Below are 20,387 nucleotides of genomic sequence, written 5' to 3' on the forward strand. Positions count from 1 at the left end.
CTTCGCATCATTTTAAGTGTTAGTACTTAGTAGCCTAGATAGCACTCACGATAGAGGAGTAGTCAGCTATAATGCTGGTGTAAATATTAGTGAGATAATTACTGAATCGGTTCAGTAGGTTTGGAGTTTATCCCAGAATTCCCACGGGACACCCTTTAAAGGCGAAATATTTAGATTAGACACCTATAACACAAGGTCAAATGTTTTAAATACTAAAATAATACAAGATTTCTCAGCTTTTGTTGCTGGTTCCCAAAAACTACTCCTATGTACCATCGGGGAAATCAACAATTCGCTATTTTTAACCCTCAACAGAAAATTGGGGTGTTATAAGTTTAATGTGTCTGTGTATCTGTGCGTGTGTATCTGTCTGTGGTAGCTCCCAAACAGTTGATTGGATTTTCGTTTTTTTCTGCGTCGGTTAGTTTATTGGTAGGTAGGCAACTTAACCATTCCCCGATTGTACTCATGAGTTTTCTTGTAAACGTGTATTTATAATACAATACGGAGTTTATTAGCATTTATTTATTTTTCTCACGACCATTTTTAGCCGTTTTATTCATAACATCGTCACAGATCTGTCTACTTTTAAGTTTTAAACTAAACCTAACTTTACATTTTAGGTAGTGTTTAATACACAGATAATTAAATTTTACGTAAATTTATCATCATCATCAGCCTATAGCAGTCCACTGCTGGACGTAGGCCTCTCCCAAAGCACGCCACTGGATGCGATCATTAGGTGTAAATTTATACCCCCATCGTAATAATTTGTTTACTATTCCTGAAAACATACCTGAAATTCATACCACAATAAATAATAATCTTAGTGTCTAAAGAAAGCGTTTTGAATACCTGCCAAAATACAGTTTGTGGTAAGGCCCTTACATTTTAGGTAGTGTTTAAGACAAAGATAAAGTGATTAAATTTATACCTCCATCGAAATAAATTATTTACTATTCCTGGAAACATACCTGAAATTCATTTTTTTTTTTTTTTTTTTATGTAGCCTGGTTAGTGTCCCACTGCTGGGCAAAGGCCTCCTTATAAATTGACCACCGGTCCCGATCCTGTGCCTCCTTCGGCCATTGAGGTAAACCTGAAATTCATACAACAATAAATAATAAACTTAGTGTCTAAAGAAAGCGTTTTGAATTCCGGCCAAAATACAATTAGCGGGTTCCGCTCATTTCGCATAACCATCACTTTGCCAAGACTTATGTGGCATAAGGCTCGTTTCGTCTAAAACTCTTTAGGCACAATCTTTAAACACCTAAGTTTCGTTTGCTCAAATTTATGTTCGTCTATACCTTTGTATAATCTTGTTTCTCGTAATTTTATCTTAATAAATAATATATTAAGTATGTAGTAAATGTACAAATTGTGGTATTTTTCTCCTACATCCCGAAAATCACGATATTGTATGATCAAAAAATCGAAAGTTAACGACCAATATAATTATAACAAACCCCATGAGATCGAAACCTAAAAATAGGTGCGACGACGAGCAAAGCGAGGAGGAGCGTGTTAGGTGCACATGTTCATCAACACCAAAGCGGAGCGCAGCGAAGCGGAGCGGAGCGTTTTCCAAACAGCGGAAACAATACAAGGCACCAGTTTGCGCTATGTAGGGAGACGCTCCGTCAAAGTTAAAGCCAAACGAATATTATTACTTTGTATAAACCTAATAAACCTATGCTATAGCATTATTAGGCTATTCATACTGCCTCTGTGGTCTAGTGGTAGAAGCTTCGCTTCATGGCCCAGAGGTCCCGGGTTCGGTTCCCGGGTGGGACCATCAATTTGTGTTTCTAAATTGTGGTTCTAAGTTTGGTTAGGACATAGAAGGCTGATCACCTGATGTCCGAAACAGTGAAACGATCCATGCTGTCGGATGGGCATGTAAAGCAGTCGGTCCTGCGCCTAGCTCTCTCCAGTCGTGTCGGTCAATCCGTCCCATTGGGCTATGAGAGTGATGGAACAGAGAGTGCTCCTGTGTACTGCGCACACACTTGGGCACTATAATCTACTCCTGCGTAGATGGCTGATCTCAATTGAGATTGGCCGCCGTGGTCGAAATTCGGCTAGGAGGACATTATTATTAGGCTATTCAAGATTTGGCCATACCATTATTAGGCTAAACAATGTTATGCGAAATAACTTTTTACTAAACGAGATTTATGCCATACGATTTTCGGCGTAACGAGACATTGACCAAACGTTACTATGCAATACGAGATTAGGCAAATAAATCTTATGCCAAAAAAGGTAGAACCACAATTAGCAAATGAATTTTGTCGGCATTTCCTGTTGCCGGCGAAATTGTGATACAAAGAATGAAATGTATCCGGGGAATACCCTTTTAGGGCTTGTACACAAAACTGCGATGTCGCATCGCAAAAAACTGCGACGGTTTTGACAGTTTTTCAGGGCAAATGCTTGATTTCTGTCGCAGTTTTTTGCGATGCGACGTCGCATCGTAGTTTTGTGTTCAAGCCCTTAGGCGGTTCTCAGATTGCGTGTTGCGTGAACGCGTGAACCCACGTAGATGCGTTTACTGCGTGTTGGACTGTGCGTGTTTTTTATACAAATGGTGGCAAACCCTAACCATCGACAGGCTAAGAAGACTTTTAAAAGTAAAAAGGCCTCTATTTATACTGCTGTGTATTTTACTTTTATCAATTCTGCATTGAGGCAATAATGTTAACATTTATACTTACATAGTTATTTAAAAAAAAACGACTTATCTAGTCATAATATGTGTATGTATGTATACTCGTAATTATATTAGGTAAACCGAAATCTACACCATAAAACATATAATTTCCTTAGCAAAAAACACGATTCACACACAGCAATAGCCCCTATTATGTACGGAATACATGCTAGATTCCCATGACCTCTCCTATAGCCATGACCTTTCTCGCTTAAACAGGACTAAAATAGATACAGTACGTATGTGGTGGATGTTTGACTGTTTTACAGCCACGGCTTAAAATATGGCTTTTTAAATATAAACTACTATGCATGCAGATGGATAGTAAATTAGCATTTTTGTGTTTCCTAGAGTACAAGACAAGACCGATACAAATAAGTAATGCTTTTGCAAAAAAAAACATGAATCCGATTTAGGATCCGCTAGTTTAGGATGGATCTAGCACACCATAAAAATGTCCTTTATTCCAAGATAAAAAGCCTATGACATACAGGGGATAAATTACCACGATAATGGTGAATAAATTCATGGAATCGGTTTCAATAGTTTTCGACTGTTGTTGTTACTTACAAACACACAAATGTTTCCTCTCTATAATAATATAGCATTATTATATGAAGTAGATACTCTGTATCCTTGAGAGCTCGGTCAGAGATGCTGTATCTATAAACGAACCTAGACTATTGTCTTTCCAGGAAATACGTAATTTCCTGAAAGACAGTATCTGTCATTAGTTATCTTACTCGAATTCTGCCTTGAATTCAATTTACTGTATTATAATGAAGGATATTAAGAGTAGCTTTGTATACTTTCCTCCTCTTTTCGTTTTTGTGAGCGCAGTGGTTAGTAATCGTGATTATTGTGCCAAGGGTACATGGTTCGATTCCAGCGAGAGAAGATGTATGGTCACGTTTCTTTAATGGTAATAGCACACCATGGATGGGTCTATTGTAATGTTACTATAACGTAATATAATATGATAGTAGGTCAACTATCTACTTGGATCAAGTCATCTCTGGACATCGGATAAAGATTGATTCCACTAAATTTTTACTACGACACTATTTTACTGCTTATATGAAAAAAAATGCATATACACTACATCTGTCTGTCTGCGAATTTTGATGCAGTTTTTCAAACAGATAGAGTGGTTTAAATGGAAGTGCACAACAAAGCTCGCGGAAAAAGATAGTACAGGTATAAATAAACAGAAACAAATTTATTTTAATAGCCTAATTTTTGTCCCACTGCTGGGCAAAGGCCTCCTTATGTTTGTTCAAACGATCGCGATCCTTCGCATCTTGAACTTTTATTAAATTGCCGATTTCGTCCGCAGGGATCCAGCACGCAATCGGCGGCCTCGCCTCCAAACCGGAGCGGGACCTTCTCATGCAGGACTTCATGACGGTGGAGACGACCAACTTCCCGCACGAGGGCAGCAACCACACGCCCGCGCACCACTACTCCGAGTTCAAGTTCAAGACGTACGCGCCGATCGCGTTCCGGTACTTTAGGGACCTGTTCGGGATACAGCCGGACGATTTTCTGGTGAGTTTTGCTAGCGGCTACGCCTTTTTTGCAAGATTGCGTCCGAAAACAAAACTCGACTGACAAAACGTCGACAAAACGCAGGAAAAACAAAACACGACAAAAAGCGGCGTCTGTCTTTCGTTTCGCGGGAATCATGAAATGATGGATGAATATTTGTCACCCATCATTCTTTATTAATGGCGTTTGGAGCGTATTTAACTAACTAAAGCGTCATGCGTTTAATAGCGCCGATGGCTATTTCACATACTACATCGATACTATAATAACGGACGTCGAACCCGGGACCCGCTCATGCAGGACTTCATGACGGTGGAGACGACCAACTTCCCGCACGAGGGCAGCAACCACACGCCCGCGCACCACTACTCCGAGTTCAAGTTCAAGACGTACGCGCCGATCGCGTTCCGGTACTTTAGGGACCTGTTCGGGATACAGCCGGACGATTTTCTGGTGAGTTTTGCTAGCGGCTTCATCATTTTTACACGAATGCGTCGGGAAAAACAAAACACGGCTGACGAAACGTCGACAAAACAGGAAAAACAAAACACAACTAACGAAACGTCGACAAAAAGCGGCGTTTGTCTTTCGTTGCGCGGGAATCATTCGTAATTAATGGCGTTTGGAACGTAGTTAACTCGCAACAGCGTCGACGTTTAATAGCGCCAATGTTTATTTCGTATAACTCACGGCTAACGATACGTCGACAAAAAACGGCGTTTGTCTATCGGTTGGCGGGAATCATTCGTTATTACCTAATGGTGTTTGGAGCGTTAGTGACTAACTAAAGCGTCGTGCGTTTAATAGCGCCTATGGTTATTTCGCTAGCTACGTCCATGCTATAATAACGGACGTCGAACCCGGGACCAGCTCATGCAGGACTTCATGACGGTGGAGACGACCAACTTCCCGCACGAGGGCAGCAACCACACGCCCGCGCACCACTACTCCGAGTTCAAGTTCAAGACGTACGCGCCGATCGCGTTCCGGTACTTTAGGGACCTGTTCGGGATACAGCCGGACGATTTTCTGGTAAGTTATCCTAGTAGCTGCGCTATTTTTGACAGAATGCGTCCGGAAAAACAAAATACGGCTGACGAAACGTCGGAAAAACCGGAAAAACAAAATACGACAAAATGCGGCGTTTGTCTTTTGTTTCGCGGGAATCATTCGTTATTAGGTAATGGCGTTTGAAGCGTATTTAACTTACTATAGTGTCGTGCGTTCAATAGCGCCAATGTTTATTTCACATACTACGTCCATACTATAATAACGGACGTCGAACCCGGGACCCGCTCATGCAGGACTTCATGACGGTGGAGACGACCAGCTTCCCGCACGAGGGCAGCAACCACACGCCCGCGCACCACTACTCCGAGTTCAAGTTCAAGACGTACGCGCCGATCGCGTTCCGGTACTTTAGGGACCTGTTCGGGATACAGCCGGACGATTTTCTGGTGAGTTTTTCTAGCGGCTGCGCCATTTTTGACAGAAAGCGTCGGGAAAAACAAAACACGACTGACTAAACGTCGATAAAACATGAAAAACAAATGACGACTATCTAAACAGCGTCAAGAAGCGGCGTTTGTCTTTCGGTTCGCGGGAATCATTCGTTATTAATGGCGTTTCGAGCTTGGTAAACTAACTGAAGCGTCGTGCGTTTAATAAGGCTGTTTATCACACATACTACATCCATACTATAATAACGGACTTCGAATCCGGGACCTCATGACGGTGGAGACGACCAACTTCCCGCACGAGGGCAGCAACCACACGCCCGCGCACCACTACTCCGAGTTCAAGTTCAAGACGTACGCGCCGATCGCGTTCCGGTACTTTAGGGACCTGTTCGGGATACAGCCGGACGATTTTCTGGTGAGTTTTGTGTTGGTATCCTACCGGCTGCGCCTTTTTTGCAAGAATGCGTCGGTAAAAACAAAACGCGACCGACGGAACATAAGAAAGCAGCGTTTGTCGTTCGTGCTTTAATGAGTGAATGAATGTGTGTCGCCAACCATTCGTTATTCATGGCGTTTGGACCGTAGTTAACTAACTGAAGCGTCGTGCGTTTAAAAAGGCTGGTTAGTTTACATACTACGTCCATACTAGGGTTTCTGATTTCTCGACCTATTTTCGTTCTCGAGCTTCGAGAATTCTCGAGCCCAAATTCTCGAATCTTCTCGAGTCTCGAGCCTTTCTAAGAAATCCTTTAGAAAAAAGCCTTAATTTAAAAAAAAAACCTAAATCTCCCTTTTTATACTTTGTCAACTTAAACACAAACCCCCTTATTCATAGAAAAGTTACAATACGTTTTAACTAATAAACTGTTTTGTCCCTCTCTGTCAAAGAACAAATTGTTCTTTGTCGGAGAGGGACAAAACAGTTTATTAGTTAAAACGTATTGTAACTTTTCTATGAATAAGGGGGAAAGAAAATACTTTACTAATACTCATAATTAGCTGTCTAGCTGGCTACTAATCACTAGTACAAGGTTGGCCAAAAGTAATCACCCTATTGGAAGATGCTCTCATTTGTGGAAGCCCTTAAGGACAACATTCGACACGAGTGCTAGAATCTCTCGCCCGAAGTTCTCACTGAAGTGATGAGAAATGCCACTAAACGAGCCCGTATGGCAATCAATTGTGACGGCGCCCATTTGGCCGTTATTATCTTCTCGACTTAACAATAATATTGTAAACGTTCAAATAAACATAATCAAAAAACAGAATCGAAATTTTTCATTCAAAAAAAAATAGAGGCCAACACCATCGGATGACTTCTTTTGGTCCACCTGAACTAAGAAACAGTACGTAACTATTACTACGTTATCATTTAATCATTCATTGGTATTATCAGTGCAGCACTAGCTTAAATGGAGATGAAACATAATAAATCATAATACACGCGCATGGTATGATTGGTAGGTATGCGTCTGTGTTGTTAAGCGGCGCAGGAAAATAAGAATTGAAAATTCTTAATTTTTATCTCAAGGCTCGAGAAATTCTCGAGTCTTCAGATTTTTTTCTCGTCTCGAACCAAGCCGAATTTCTCGAATCTTCTCGAGCTCGAGAATTCTCGACCAGAAACCCTAGTCCATACTATAATAACGGACTTCGAACCCGGGCCGTAGTAAGAGGCTCGAACCTGGACATCCTATCCGGTTGCGCCGTTTTTAGCCGAATGCGTTCGGAAAATCAAAATAAGTCTGATTGGTCTTTCGCTCCGAGTGCATCATTAGTTCATGGATGAGTGAATGAATTCTAATAGCTATAGGTATAACCGGCCACTACTACTCGTACACACCGATTTTTAGGGTTCCGTAGCCAAAATGGCAAAAACGGAACCCTTATAGTTTCGTCATGTCCGTCTGTCCGTCTGTCCGTCTGTCCGTCTGTCACAGCCGATTTACTCGGAAACTATAAGTACTACAGTGATGAAATTTGATGGGAATATGTGTTGTATGAACCGCTACAAAAATATGACACTAAATAGTAAAAAAAAGAATTGGGGGTGGGGCCCCCATACATGTAACTGAGGGATGAATTTTTTTTTTTCGATGTACATACCCGTGTGGGGTATCAATGGAAAGGTCTTTCAAAATGATATAAAGTTTTCTAAAAAACATTTTTCTTAAAGTGAACGGTTTTTGAGATATCAGCTCTCAAAGTCGTAAAAAGTATGCCCCCCCCCCTCTATTTTTATAACTACGGGGTATAAAATTCTAAAAAAAATAGAGGTGATGCATGCTAATTAACTCTTTCAACGATTTTTGGTTTGATCAAAGTATCTCTTATAGTTTTTGAGATAGGTTGATTTAACTGTCGGCTCCACGACCGGCCGCTTGAACCACTGCACCAATCTGCTTGCCGACGCCGTGCCCAAAATACATACCTGTTTCGTCGTCGTGCTTGTAGCACTTGTAGTACTCGTAGTGTTAGCTTGGTACTATAGAAGATGCTGAAAATAAGACACTGAGGAAGTTTGAAGTAAAATACTTTTATAAGGAACACAAACTATTCAAAAAGGAATCTAATAACAAACAGAAATCCTTAAAAGTTATTCTTGTTTTTTTTCTGCCATCTTGAATGAATGAATGAATGAATCGAGTGACCGGCCAGTCAATGCGAATCACAGACAATATAGAAACTAAATGAACTAAAGAACAACTCCTAGAGTAATCCGGCCAGACCTATGATGAAATAAGTAGCTTGATATTAGCAAAGAATAGCATTGGTAAATTTAAACGCTAACAGTCGGCCGTCCTGTTATTGGGAATGTCCTCATTCCCTGTCGGCCATTCGAACGCTAACTAACAAGTTCTAAATGTATGTTAACAAACTGAATGAATTAGCAAAATTAATAAAGTTATTATATCTATGCGGTGATATTAAATGCACTTAGCAATCATAATTAAAAACAAAACTCAAAGAGACTATAAGTAATTAGTAAACCATATTCCGGCTGTTCGTATTGATGTACTTAATGTATAACTTAATGTTGGTCTGACGCTGGTCTGCTACGCTGCAACGTTGCTAGGTGAATTTTTGGTCGGCTACACTGTATGTTCATTGTTCCTCAGAATCTGAAATAGGTACACAAATTATATATTAATAGTTGTTTTTTTTTTTTGTTTATTGTTCTACTGCTGGACAGTGCGCTCCTTATTAGTGTTCTACTGCTGGACAATGGCCTCCTTATTGTTGTTCTACTGCTGGACAATGGCCTTCTTATTAGTGTTCTACTGCTGGACAATGGCCTCCTTATTAGTGTTCTACTGCTGGACAATGGCCTCCTTATTAGTGTTCTACTGCTGGACAATGGCCTCCTTATTAGTGTTCTACTGCTGGACAATGGCCTCGGAGCAGAATAAGTCAAATTAATTCGTACGAGTAGGTACATTAAATAGTGATTATTTGAATATTGATATGATTTTGTTTCTGATATAATTTTAAAATTTAAACATAATCTTTATTTATTTTGAGTAACATTAAAGTGAAAGAAAGTATTATTATACTTAATAAGAGTATTATAAGAAATATAGGCTCAGTTTACATATAAAATGTCACTAGTATTGTGGGCACCGCTTGTGCTTCGGCATACCAGTCACAACCCAGTGTGAGTACCGCTTGCACATCGGCATACCAACCACATATACTCGGACAACATACTTACTCTTTATCAGATAAATAGTATAGTGGGTACCGCTTGTGCTTCGGCATACCATTCACAACCCAGTGTGAGCACCGCTTGCACTTCGGCATACCAGCCACTATATACTAATTATCATTAGGTGAGCACCGCTTGTGCTTCGGCATACCATTCACAACCCTGTGTGAGCACCGCTTGCACTTCGGCATACCATTCACCTTTTATTATAACAATATTAAAGTGTGTGTATTATCATTCAGTGAGTACCGCTTGTGCTTCGGCATACCAATCACATCCTTGTGTGAGCACCGCTTGCACTTCAGCATATCATTCAACTTCATTTATCGGAACAATACTGTTCGGTCATCCGTTCTCATAATATATTTATAATGCAGGTATCTTAGTATCAAAATATATTCCAATTCTTCTATTTTATATATAATATTCTTGTATTTTTATATTTAAATCATCATTTATTATAATAACAACAGTGTGTTAAACATTTTGATTTATTAGGACAATACTGTTCAGACAGCCATTCTCATAATATATGTATATAAAATGTAAGTTTCTTTCCATGTTCTCATAATGTATTCAAATTCTAATATTCTTGTGTCTTCATATTGAATCAACATTTTCTTTGTAATTTTATTAAAGTGTGTTAACCATCTTGATTTAATAGAGCTTTAGACAGCCATTCTCTTAATATTCCAATACATTCTTGTATTATGTGTATAAAATGTAAGTATTTTCTTTCCATATTCTCATAATGTAGGTATTCCAATCCTTTCATTTTATGTCTTATATTCTTGTGTCTCCATATTAAATCAGCCTTTTCTTTGTAATTATGTTAAAGTGTTTTAACGATCTTGATTTAATAGATCAATACTGACCAGTCAGCCATTCTCATTATGTAGATTTTTATATGCATATTCTCATTTTATGATTATTCCAATTATATCTTCATATTTAAATCATCGTTTTCTTTATCATCATCATATTCATCATACAATAATGTAAATATTCCTATCCTAAAACAAGAACAGGAATTAGAGTAGGAAAGTGAGAAATAAATTGCATATTAGTCGCAAGTAATGAGTTACATCTACAGCTTAATAATGTACCTAGTTAAGTACGGTATAATATTATATTATGTACTTTTTATCATAAATCGTTCTTATTACTTTTATCTATTTACAGGAAAATTAACAAATATTTTGAAATAATGATAGTTAGCCAATTACAAGTTTTCAATTGCTTGAGACACGGACAAAAAGTTAAGTGTTACGGTGGCCACGAATTAATTATGAATTATTCATATATAAATTAGTTGATGTAAAGACATTCCTATTATATTGTAACATGATTACATTATAATTAGTTAAAGTTTCGTGGAATTTTATATTAATTATTTTAAATTGACTGAATCTTAAGTATTAAATTTTCTATCAAATGAATATAATATAATTAGAGTTAGTATGCATATGAGTTGTAAAATCAACAGTATAAAGATTTCAATTATCAGTTTTAACTATGAAGTTCTCAGTAAGTAGTTACATAACATGACAATATTTGTGCATATTACATGGTGCATGGTAATAATTAGCATACCATGAGAAGAGTTTACAATCAAGCATTCAGTAAGTAAATAAACACATATAAGTAGGTAAAAATATGTAGAGGTAAATACAAGTAGGTACTTATAGCTACCTTTAATTAACAGCCTTTTCAGTGTCGGCATAATTAAAGCTAGAAAATACTTAGATACCAATGGTACCTCAAGATACAGACCAAGCTTAGTTTGGTGACCGCTATCGCTACTGTATACTATTTTTTTTTTTAATATGTGCAAAATATGGATTAAATATCCTACCTCATTATAAATTTCATCGATGTCAGCATATTCAAAGAAAGTATAGTGCATTAATTTAACCTACTATTTTTATTTTAGATAAGTACAATAAAGACTTCTAAAAACATTTCTTTATAAGTACTTCATAGTTTTTTTTTGTTTCCGTCATTGTCTTCAGATTGATCTAGAGTATTTCATTCACCTTGTTATGAATAGTGGAGGACTGTTAGGTTAATTGTATTTGAAAGTAGGTTTCATCACATCATTTCTACATTTTTATGTAAAGGGTGTTTATTTTTTTTTATTTTTGTTTTATTGAATTGTTATCATTTATATATGATAAGCCCAATGGAATGAAATTTGTATGTAGGTACTATGTCAACCTCGCCTTATTATGAGGACATGGGCTTATTATGAGTTTTGAATATAGAATATTTGATTATATATAGAATAATGTCACTTTGTTTGACTTCTCCTTTTGTAGGTAAAGCCAGCAAAGTAAGATCATGTATAATTAATTCTTAACCTCTACGTCAGCTAGCCAGCGGCCTCACAAATAAACTATATATTTGAAATGTAGGAAATAAAATAGATTTGAAATATTTTGTCATTACTGCTCTCTGCGCACGCCCAAATAGTATGAGATGGGTTCTTGGCAGTTCCTACAGGGATATTTAAAGTAACTGATGTGATGACTGACTGTGCAAGAGCTTTACAGTCTATTTATAATGTCCTGAACGGAAATTGATCTGAACTAATTGTAAAATACCGTATTAAATTGATCATTACCTTCATCTAAGCACCAATCCGTTAAAAGATATAGTCAATTGCTATTTTAATTCCTAATATAATTAACTGTAACTATTCAAGAGGCAATGACATAAAGTCTTCACAAATTTGCACTCTTTACTTCCATGACTATAGTTAGACTGTATATGTAATCAGTAGTGGTGTTCCTTATTTAAATAAATTAATAACTAAATAAATAGTACCTATAGTATAGTTTTTATTTATATCTGTGTTGTTGACGTTATGTGATTCACACCAAGGTAGAGACTTAGGTATAAAGCTTCCACTATGTTTTTGTTTTTATGACGCTTCCTTTTGTCTGGTAAGTAAAGTTAGTTTTCCTTTGTAGTCATCAAAATGTATGGGATTTCAACTGTCCAAAAACCAATAATATAATGGACAGAGTATAATTGAAATTTTCACACTGTAGTTTGAGTTTTATAATTCACAAAATGTAAGCACTTTTAGATTGAAATCAATGTGAGACTGAGCATTGCTATGTATGGAAGCTGGTCAGTGGTTAGTTTTATTTATATTTTAGTATTACCAAGTTATGGAAAAACCAATAAAGAAGAGAGAGAATATTCCAGGTTCCGCAATTTGTTTGTTGTTAGACATTTGTAAGATAGTATTATGATAATGCATGGGATATAATCCTGTTTAAGTTAATCTAATAAAGATGAAGGGTTTTGCTAAGTCAAGGAATACAAATATTGTTTTCTAAAATTGCTTATAATCATAATATAAATTATTATATTTTATATATATATTTATATTTTGTATCCATCCATCCATGTACCCGTGCAGATACATCAGCCGTCCGACACCCACAACACAGGCTCCGCCCAGCTCGGGGTCGGACGGCCGTGTGTGAGATGTCCCCACATATTATTATTATCATTGCAACTATGTTGGTGTTACATTAGTTATAATTCTAAGTAAGTACATATAATTTCCATTATCATAGTCTCCGATACGAGATAACAACTTTTCCTTAAATCTCAACCAAGCGGTAGGTACCTACTTAAAAATACAAAATATAACACTTTATAAACATTAAAGTTGTAATATACCTATGGTTATTAATATTTATTTAGCAGATCATGAATAAAGTATTCAAAACTCAGGCATCTAGTGGTATTTACCAACAGAATAATAACATGTATTTATACTTAATGTTCTTAGACTACGGAAATAATGTTATCAGATTTAAAAGTTGTCTGAGACGTCCAGCCTTCTTAAAGGTGTTGGAAAAGACCCATATTGAAGCTAATATGGATAACAATATGTCATAAAATGGGTGATTGCATGTACATTCACTCTCACTCAGCACAAAAGGTAAACAATCTTTGTGTGTCCTTATTAATAAAAATACAATTAAACTAATTAACTAAAGCCAAAATACTTACTTTTCCACCTTTATACATATATGAAGTTGCATTGTTTGTAAAACAAATCCAAATCTGTTTGTCAAAGTCTCCCAGATTCTTAAAAGGTTAATAAGGTAGTTCACAATATATTAATAACGTAAGTTTTCCGTCGTAAAAACAGCATTGATGAAGAAAAAAACATATTGTGTATGAGTCCAAAATTAGTTTCAATAAAATTCCCAATTAGGTACTGTGGAAGTCGACAGTTTATGTTATGATTTGTTTCAAAAGGAATTATATGAATTACTAGTAGGAAAATGCTCATTATTATACATAAATATTATTTGACTGATGATACACTATGACATTATAAAATTAATAATGTTATTCAACATTGATATTTATTAATTGAGGCATTATTGTACTTGTATTAACACAATTTATTAAGTAATTATTTATTGTACCTAATGTTTTAATTATGGAGATAGCATGTGTGCATGATTTGTACATCTGTGACCAGATAGAACAGAGAGATCTCAATATTGTGCTGAACACCTGTTATTCATACATTACCTATGTTCACAAATAAAGAATTGAATAAATGGTTTAATTACGAAATCATTCATTCTATGCATTTCATGTGTATTTATGTTTCATTTCATAAATTAGTTTTTAAATTAATTCAAGTAAAAAGACACTCCAAGGCCGCTCAAGATCCGCGCCAAGCAAGAAAAAATACATTATACGTCTTGGATTTTGCGGATATTACTAATAGTATTAATTAATACTTCTGATTTGACCTGCCTGTTGCGACGTGAATATCTATGGATTACACAGAATAGACTGTGCTATTTGATCCTTTTGGACATTGTTTATATCCTGACTTGTTTAAAATACAGGTACGTACTTACTATCCACAATAATATTCTGACGCAAGAAAGTTAGTAATGTAATGCTAAACCTTTACAATAATAAATGAATGTAACATTAAAATGCAATACAGGTTTGCAGGTCATGATTAAATAGGTACTAAATGGTAATTTAATGTTCTCGACTAATCTCTGTATTTGACTTTCATATATATTACTTATATTATCTTTCCTCTTAAAAGTATTTCCTAAAGAAAGAAGTTCAACAAAATTTTACAGTTTGCGAGCCAGGTCGAACGGCCTGGGTGGTATGATAACTAATAGGTATATTGGAGTATTGTTTATCTATTGTCTCAATGGTGAGGCATTCAATGTATAGTTTTAATTCATATGTTGTATTTTTTTGTTTTATCATGTATTTGAAAATAAGAAAACAAATGACAGAAAATAATGTAAGCATGCGGGTAAAATAAAATTATATATCTGAGAAGTTCTAAAATAGATGATGCATGCACCTTCACTAAGGCACCAATAAAAGCATACACGCACACAAAACATTTTCGTCAACAGATAGCATACAGAAGAAAAATCAAACGCTCTTACGTACGTGTCCAACTCCAGCTGATGGAATAGAGAGAAAACTTCGCCACAGATTATGGATTTTGCATTTGTATCACTTTCTGAGTCTTTTCTTAGCCATGAAAACTCATTTTCCCAAAGTTGTGTGTACTTCTGTGTCCTTTTTCTTCGTCAAAACTTTTCAATTTTTAGATGGGGTGCTTGCGTTATTATTATCAGTACAGGATGCTTGATCGGCGTTATCATGTTTATCAATCACGTCATGACGAATGGATAAAAGTATTCCAAACAAACAAAAGCAAAGTCACAAACAAAACAAAACAAACCTCAAAACTTCTCAAAATAACTTGTCACATGTGACATTTGACGTTTGTAATGACATTAGTGGCTGCGTTCAAGATCGTCCAAAGTAAATAGTCGACTTTTTTTTTTTTTTTTGGTTTTGATTATGTGTTTTTGCCTAATTATATGAATAGTAAAAATGTGTAAAAAAAAGGGTATTTTAGCGTACTCTATTAGTGTTATAGATAGATATATTATAGAGCACGCTTAAATGATATAGAGTAATAGAGTACAATACTCTAAAAGACGGTTGGCATTCCATGGTGGATATTACATCGCAATATTAAGTTTTTTTTTTTTTTTTGGTTCTTTACATAGCCCAGTCAGTGTCTATAAAACGGTTTCGTCAGTTCATGCTAAAATTCAGTTATTACTTGATCAATTGAATCAAAGACGCAAATAAACTTTTGATTATTAATTATTGATTGACTTGCTACATTGATATCAATGCCACGAACAGCCGGGACGATGAAATCAACATCCGTGTCCAAAACGCTTTGCGATGCAGCGCAGCACTACATAAAGTGTTGACGTCCAGGCTTCTCAGTAGAAGTACGAAACTCCGTATCTACAAAACCATAATAAGACCAATTTTGATGTATGGATGCGAGGCCTGGACTCTAACGCTTAAAGAAGAAAACAAGCTTCTGGTGGCTGAAAGGAAAATTCTCCGCAAGATCCTTGGCCAAAAGCAGCGTAGTGATGGAAGCTGGAGGATCCTAAAAAACGCTGAAATTGAAGAACTCGTGGAGGGCCCAAATATTATCGGAGAGACCAAAGCGCACAGACTCCGTTGGCTCGGTCATTTGGAACGAATGGGAGAGGATCGCAGCGCAAAGAGAGCCTATCAAGGTCAGCCGTCGGGTAAACGCCCAGTCGGGCGGCCCAGGTATCGCTGGCGTGACGTGGTGCTAGCCGACCTGCGCGAGCTCCAGGCTAGCGACTGGCAGGACACAGCGCAGGACCGAGGAAAATGGCGAGTTCTTGTATCGGAGGCCAAGACTCATTTTGGGTCGCTGCGCCAGCGGAGTAAGTAAGTAAGACTTGCTACAGTTGCTACTGCTAATTCACAATAATGGGAGGAATTGCGAATTCTCCATTTTGCATTTAGGCCTAATACGCACGCGATATTTCAAATAAAGTACTGCAGCATTCACTGTTGCTGTTTGCAAGACAACGATTTTAATACATAACTAACTTATAAAGCTGTGTTTTGCACTTTTCGATATTGAAATTAATCACAATGATAAAATTTTCGCCGAATATAGCGTGATGATCGCGTTTTTACCTTTTATAACCTTATTTGGACTTTACGTGATATTAATTTCTTAAGATAGTGGTTAATGATACGTAAATTAATTTTCAGTGATCATAGAAACTGCATATTGTTATATAGATAACAATTTTCATAACTAAGCACAGAAATAAAGTCACTTACCGGTGGGCGTAGACTTACTCATCTCAATTCTGAAATGTTAGCTTGGTACTATAGAAGATGCTGAAAATAAGACACTGAGGAAGTTTGAAGTAAAATACTTTTATAAGGAACACAAACTATTCAAAAAGGAATCTAATAACAAACAGAAATCCTTAAAAGTTATTCTTGTTTTTTTTCTGCCATCTTGAATGAATGAATGAATGAATCGAGTGACCGGCCAGTCAATGCGAATCACAGACAATATAGAAACTAAATGAACTAAAGAACAACTCCTAGAGTAATCCGGCCAGACCTATGATGAAATAAGTAGCTTGATATTAGTAAAGAATAGCATTGGTAAATTTAAACGCTAACAGTAGCGGTGCGTTGCTACGCAGCGTAGGCTTCAGCATTATGCCAATCTGTTCGGGCTGCAGTGTAGAGTTAGATGATAAAAGACTGTTTTGCAAGCAATGTAAAGGGTTCTATGACCTATCCTGCGCAAATATATTGGAGAAGGACTTCAAAAAATTTACCTCGGAAGAAAAGTCTTGTTGGATCTGTGCATTTTGTAAAAGTAAAAATAGGAAGGGAGGTGACAATACTAATACCCCAGTAAGATCTAATAGCGCACCAAAGCTTGTTGAGGAAGATCGCAGTGCTCATGTCACACTTCGGAGCCGCGACCGCCAGCGCGGGCTATCCGGGCTCCCGGTGCCGCCGCCTGACCAGGACGTTGGTCATACAGGGTGTGTAAGAATGGAAGAGTTAAAAGATTTGATAGCAAAGGAAATCAAGGAAAACTTATACTCCAGCATGTTTAGTATTATCTCAACCAAATTGGAGCCTCAGCTAAAAACCATTCGCGAGGAACTGGCGGACTACAGCCAGGCGATGAAATTTTTCAACGATAATTTCGAAGAAATCGTAACCAAACAAAGTGAATACGTTGACAAAGTCAAGACCTTGGAGGCCGAAAATCAATTTCTTCGTGATCATGTGGAAAAGATTAATCAAAGACTGAAACAAATCGAAGACAATGCACGTTCCACGAACATCGAGATACAGTGTCTGCCGGAAAATCGAAGCGAAAACCTGATAACTACTGTACAGCAGCTGGGAAATGTAGTCAAGTGTCCATTGAATGCTACGGATATTACTTACTGTTCGCGTGTAGCTAAAATGAACACAGAAAGTAACAGACCTCGCAATGTTGTAGTGAAACTCAGTAGCCCTCTGCAGAGGGACACTTTATTAGCGGCATGTATAAAGTTTAATAAGAACAATCTAAATGATAAATTAAACACCAGCCATCTGGGAATCGCTATTGAAAAGAAGACACCAATTTATATATGTGAGCACCTATCTCCCGAAACTAAATCCTTGCACGCTGCAGCTAGACTGAGGGCTAGGGAACTTAACTTTAAGTTTGTGTGGGTTAGAAAAAACAAGGTATTTATGCGTAAAACGGAGGCCTCTGATTTCGTGCACATTCGTAACATTGACTTCCTGAGTAAACTCACGTAGAAATCAAATACATAGCTAATCATAAATGATCGTGCATGTTCTTTTATATTTTATTGGACTCATCATTCGATACTTTAAATTTTTACTACCAAAATACTAGAGGACTAAATACTAAAACTAATGTGTTCTTTCATAATTGTAGTCTTGCAAATTTTGATGTGATCGTTGTAACGGAAAGTTGGCTTAAAAGTAACGTATATGATTGCGAATTATTCGATAATAGATATCAAGTTTATAGGCGCGATCGTGAATCCACAACGTTTGATCCTCAGAAAGCAGGAGGGGGCGTTATAATAGCCGTTCATAAACGTATTAATTCACATAGAGTTCTTGAATTTGAAAGCGGCTGCGAAGATATGTGGATAGTTTTAGATATAAAAGACAAAAATAAAAACAATTGTAAATTATATATTTGTGGAGTATATTTGGCACCACCCATGAAAAAACATATCTTGGATCATTACATACAAAATACAAATAGAGTTTTAGAAAATCTTGAAAATGTTATACTGGTAGGTGATTTTAATTTGAGCTGTATTTCATGGACCCTTAATACTGAAAATTATACTTGTTCGCCTGGAACTAATAATAGTTCTTTTGGAAATGAATTGGTGGATTTTTCTGTTTCAAATAATCTCTATCAATATAATCATGTATTGAATGTAAACAATAATATATTGGACTTAGTGTTCAGCAACCTGCCGATCATCAACCTGTGCGCGGGTTCTGATTCTTTTGTCCCGATTGACCCACTTCATCCTTCACTTTTATTTTCTGTTTCATTTGTCAAAGACAGTACTTTAATTCCGAAACCTCAGCTTAAACTCAACTTCTATAAGGCCGATTATAATGTGATTAACAGCAAAATCGAATCTGTACCATGGGCCAATAAATTTTCTTTATGCAAAAACATTGATGATATGGTTGAAGTTTTTTATAATGTAATCAATGACATAGTAAAGAATCATGTTCCCCAAAGTAAGATTGCTAGTTCTAGTAAATATCCACCGTGGTTTACCAATACTCTAATTAAAATACTACGAGAGAAGCATAAATTGCATATAAAGGTTAAAAGATACGGAAATCCGATGGACAAGTTATCGTTTGAGTTGCTTAGGGCTCGATGTGATAAACTACGCAAAGAAAACTTTAATAATTATATATCTAAAATTGAAGAATCAGTAATATCTAACTCTAAGTTGTTTTGGTCATACATAAAACAAAAAAGGCAAAATAAAAGTACATACCCCGCAGAAATGAAAATGGGTACCAAAGTAGCTAAAACTGGCGATGATATATGTAATTTATTTGCTGATAATTTTTCTAAGGCCTACAGTCGCTTCAATCCCCAATGTAGAGATGATTCAATTAACCAGCATTCAAGCAATAACTGTATAACCACTGCATCATTTAGTCATTCGGAAGTCTTTATGGCTTTAAAAAGATTGGACCACGCCAAGGGAGCTGGAGCGGATGGCTTACCGGCAATTTTTGTTAAGAATTGTGCTCGGGCGCTTAGTTATCCCCTTCATTTAATATACAACGCGTCTTTACAGTCTGGAGTATTCCCTACGGTTTGGAAGGAAGCTAGAGTAATCCCGCTCTTTAAAGCCGGTGATAAAAGTTCAGTTACAGATTACCGTCCTATATCAATATTATCAGTAGTTGCCAAAGTTTTTGAAAAACTTATACACAAAATTTTGTTTTATCATGTTAGGCCTCTTCTATCTAATAATCAACATGGCTTCATGAAGGCGAGATCTACCTGTACTAATATGGTGGACTTTGTGGATGAAGTTTCGCAGGCTGTTGACTCTCGAATAAGTACAAGTGCTATTTACACGGATTTTAGCAAAGCTTTCGATCGGGTGAACTATTCTATACTGTTAGGGAAACTTGAAAGCCTGGGGCTGGGGGGTGGTTTGCTGTCTTGGCTAGGATCTTATCTCCATGGTCGAAATTCTAAAGTGGTAATAAATGGCTATTCATCGTATTCATTTGAAGCCGTATCTGGGGTTCCGCAAGGATCACACCTAGGCCCATTACTTTTCAATGTTTTTATAAACGATCTTCCCCTTTGTTTTCGACACACAAATTTCTACCTTTTTGCCGATGACCTGAAAATAGTGAAGCCCATATTGTCGTTAGAAAGCAATGATGAACTTCAAAGTGATTTAAGTCGTCTGGTTGAGTGGTGTGATGTAAATGGCATGCCCTTAAACACATCTAA

At 36.8% G+C, this 20,387-nt stretch overlaps 1 protein-coding gene and 1 long non-coding RNA gene across 12 annotated transcripts in view; one reads left to right on the forward strand and one right to left on the reverse strand.

Moving 5' to 3' along the window:
* The window catches only part of LOC105388794 (phosphatidylinositol 4-phosphate 5-kinase type-1 alpha), a 72,695-nt gene that overhangs the window by 15,547 nt on the left and 36,761 nt on the right, over positions 1-20,387 (forward strand). For all 11 annotated transcript variants that reach the window (XM_048630030.1, XM_048629903.1, XM_048630072.1 and 8 more), the window contains exons 4-5: positions 4,053-4,150; positions 6,026-6,139. In XM_048630030.1, the coding sequence (XP_048485987.1) occupies positions 4,053-4,150; positions 6,026-6,139 (212 nt within the window). The remainder of the gene's footprint in view (positions 1-4,052; positions 4,151-6,025; positions 6,140-20,387) is intronic.
* LOC125490654 lies at positions 8,241-10,297 on the reverse strand. Its single transcript, XR_007267812.1, has 2 exons — positions 9,437-10,297; positions 8,241-8,846 (listed from the first exon to the last, which is right to left on the reverse strand). It is a non-coding gene; the product is annotated as an uncharacterized LOC125490654 (long non-coding RNA).

The sequence above is a fragment of the Plutella xylostella genome, chromosome 2 (genome assembly GCF_932276165.1).
Source record: "Plutella xylostella chromosome 2, ilPluXylo3.1, whole genome shotgun sequence".
NCBI lineage: Eukaryota > Metazoa > Arthropoda > Insecta > Lepidoptera > Plutellidae > Plutella > Plutella xylostella.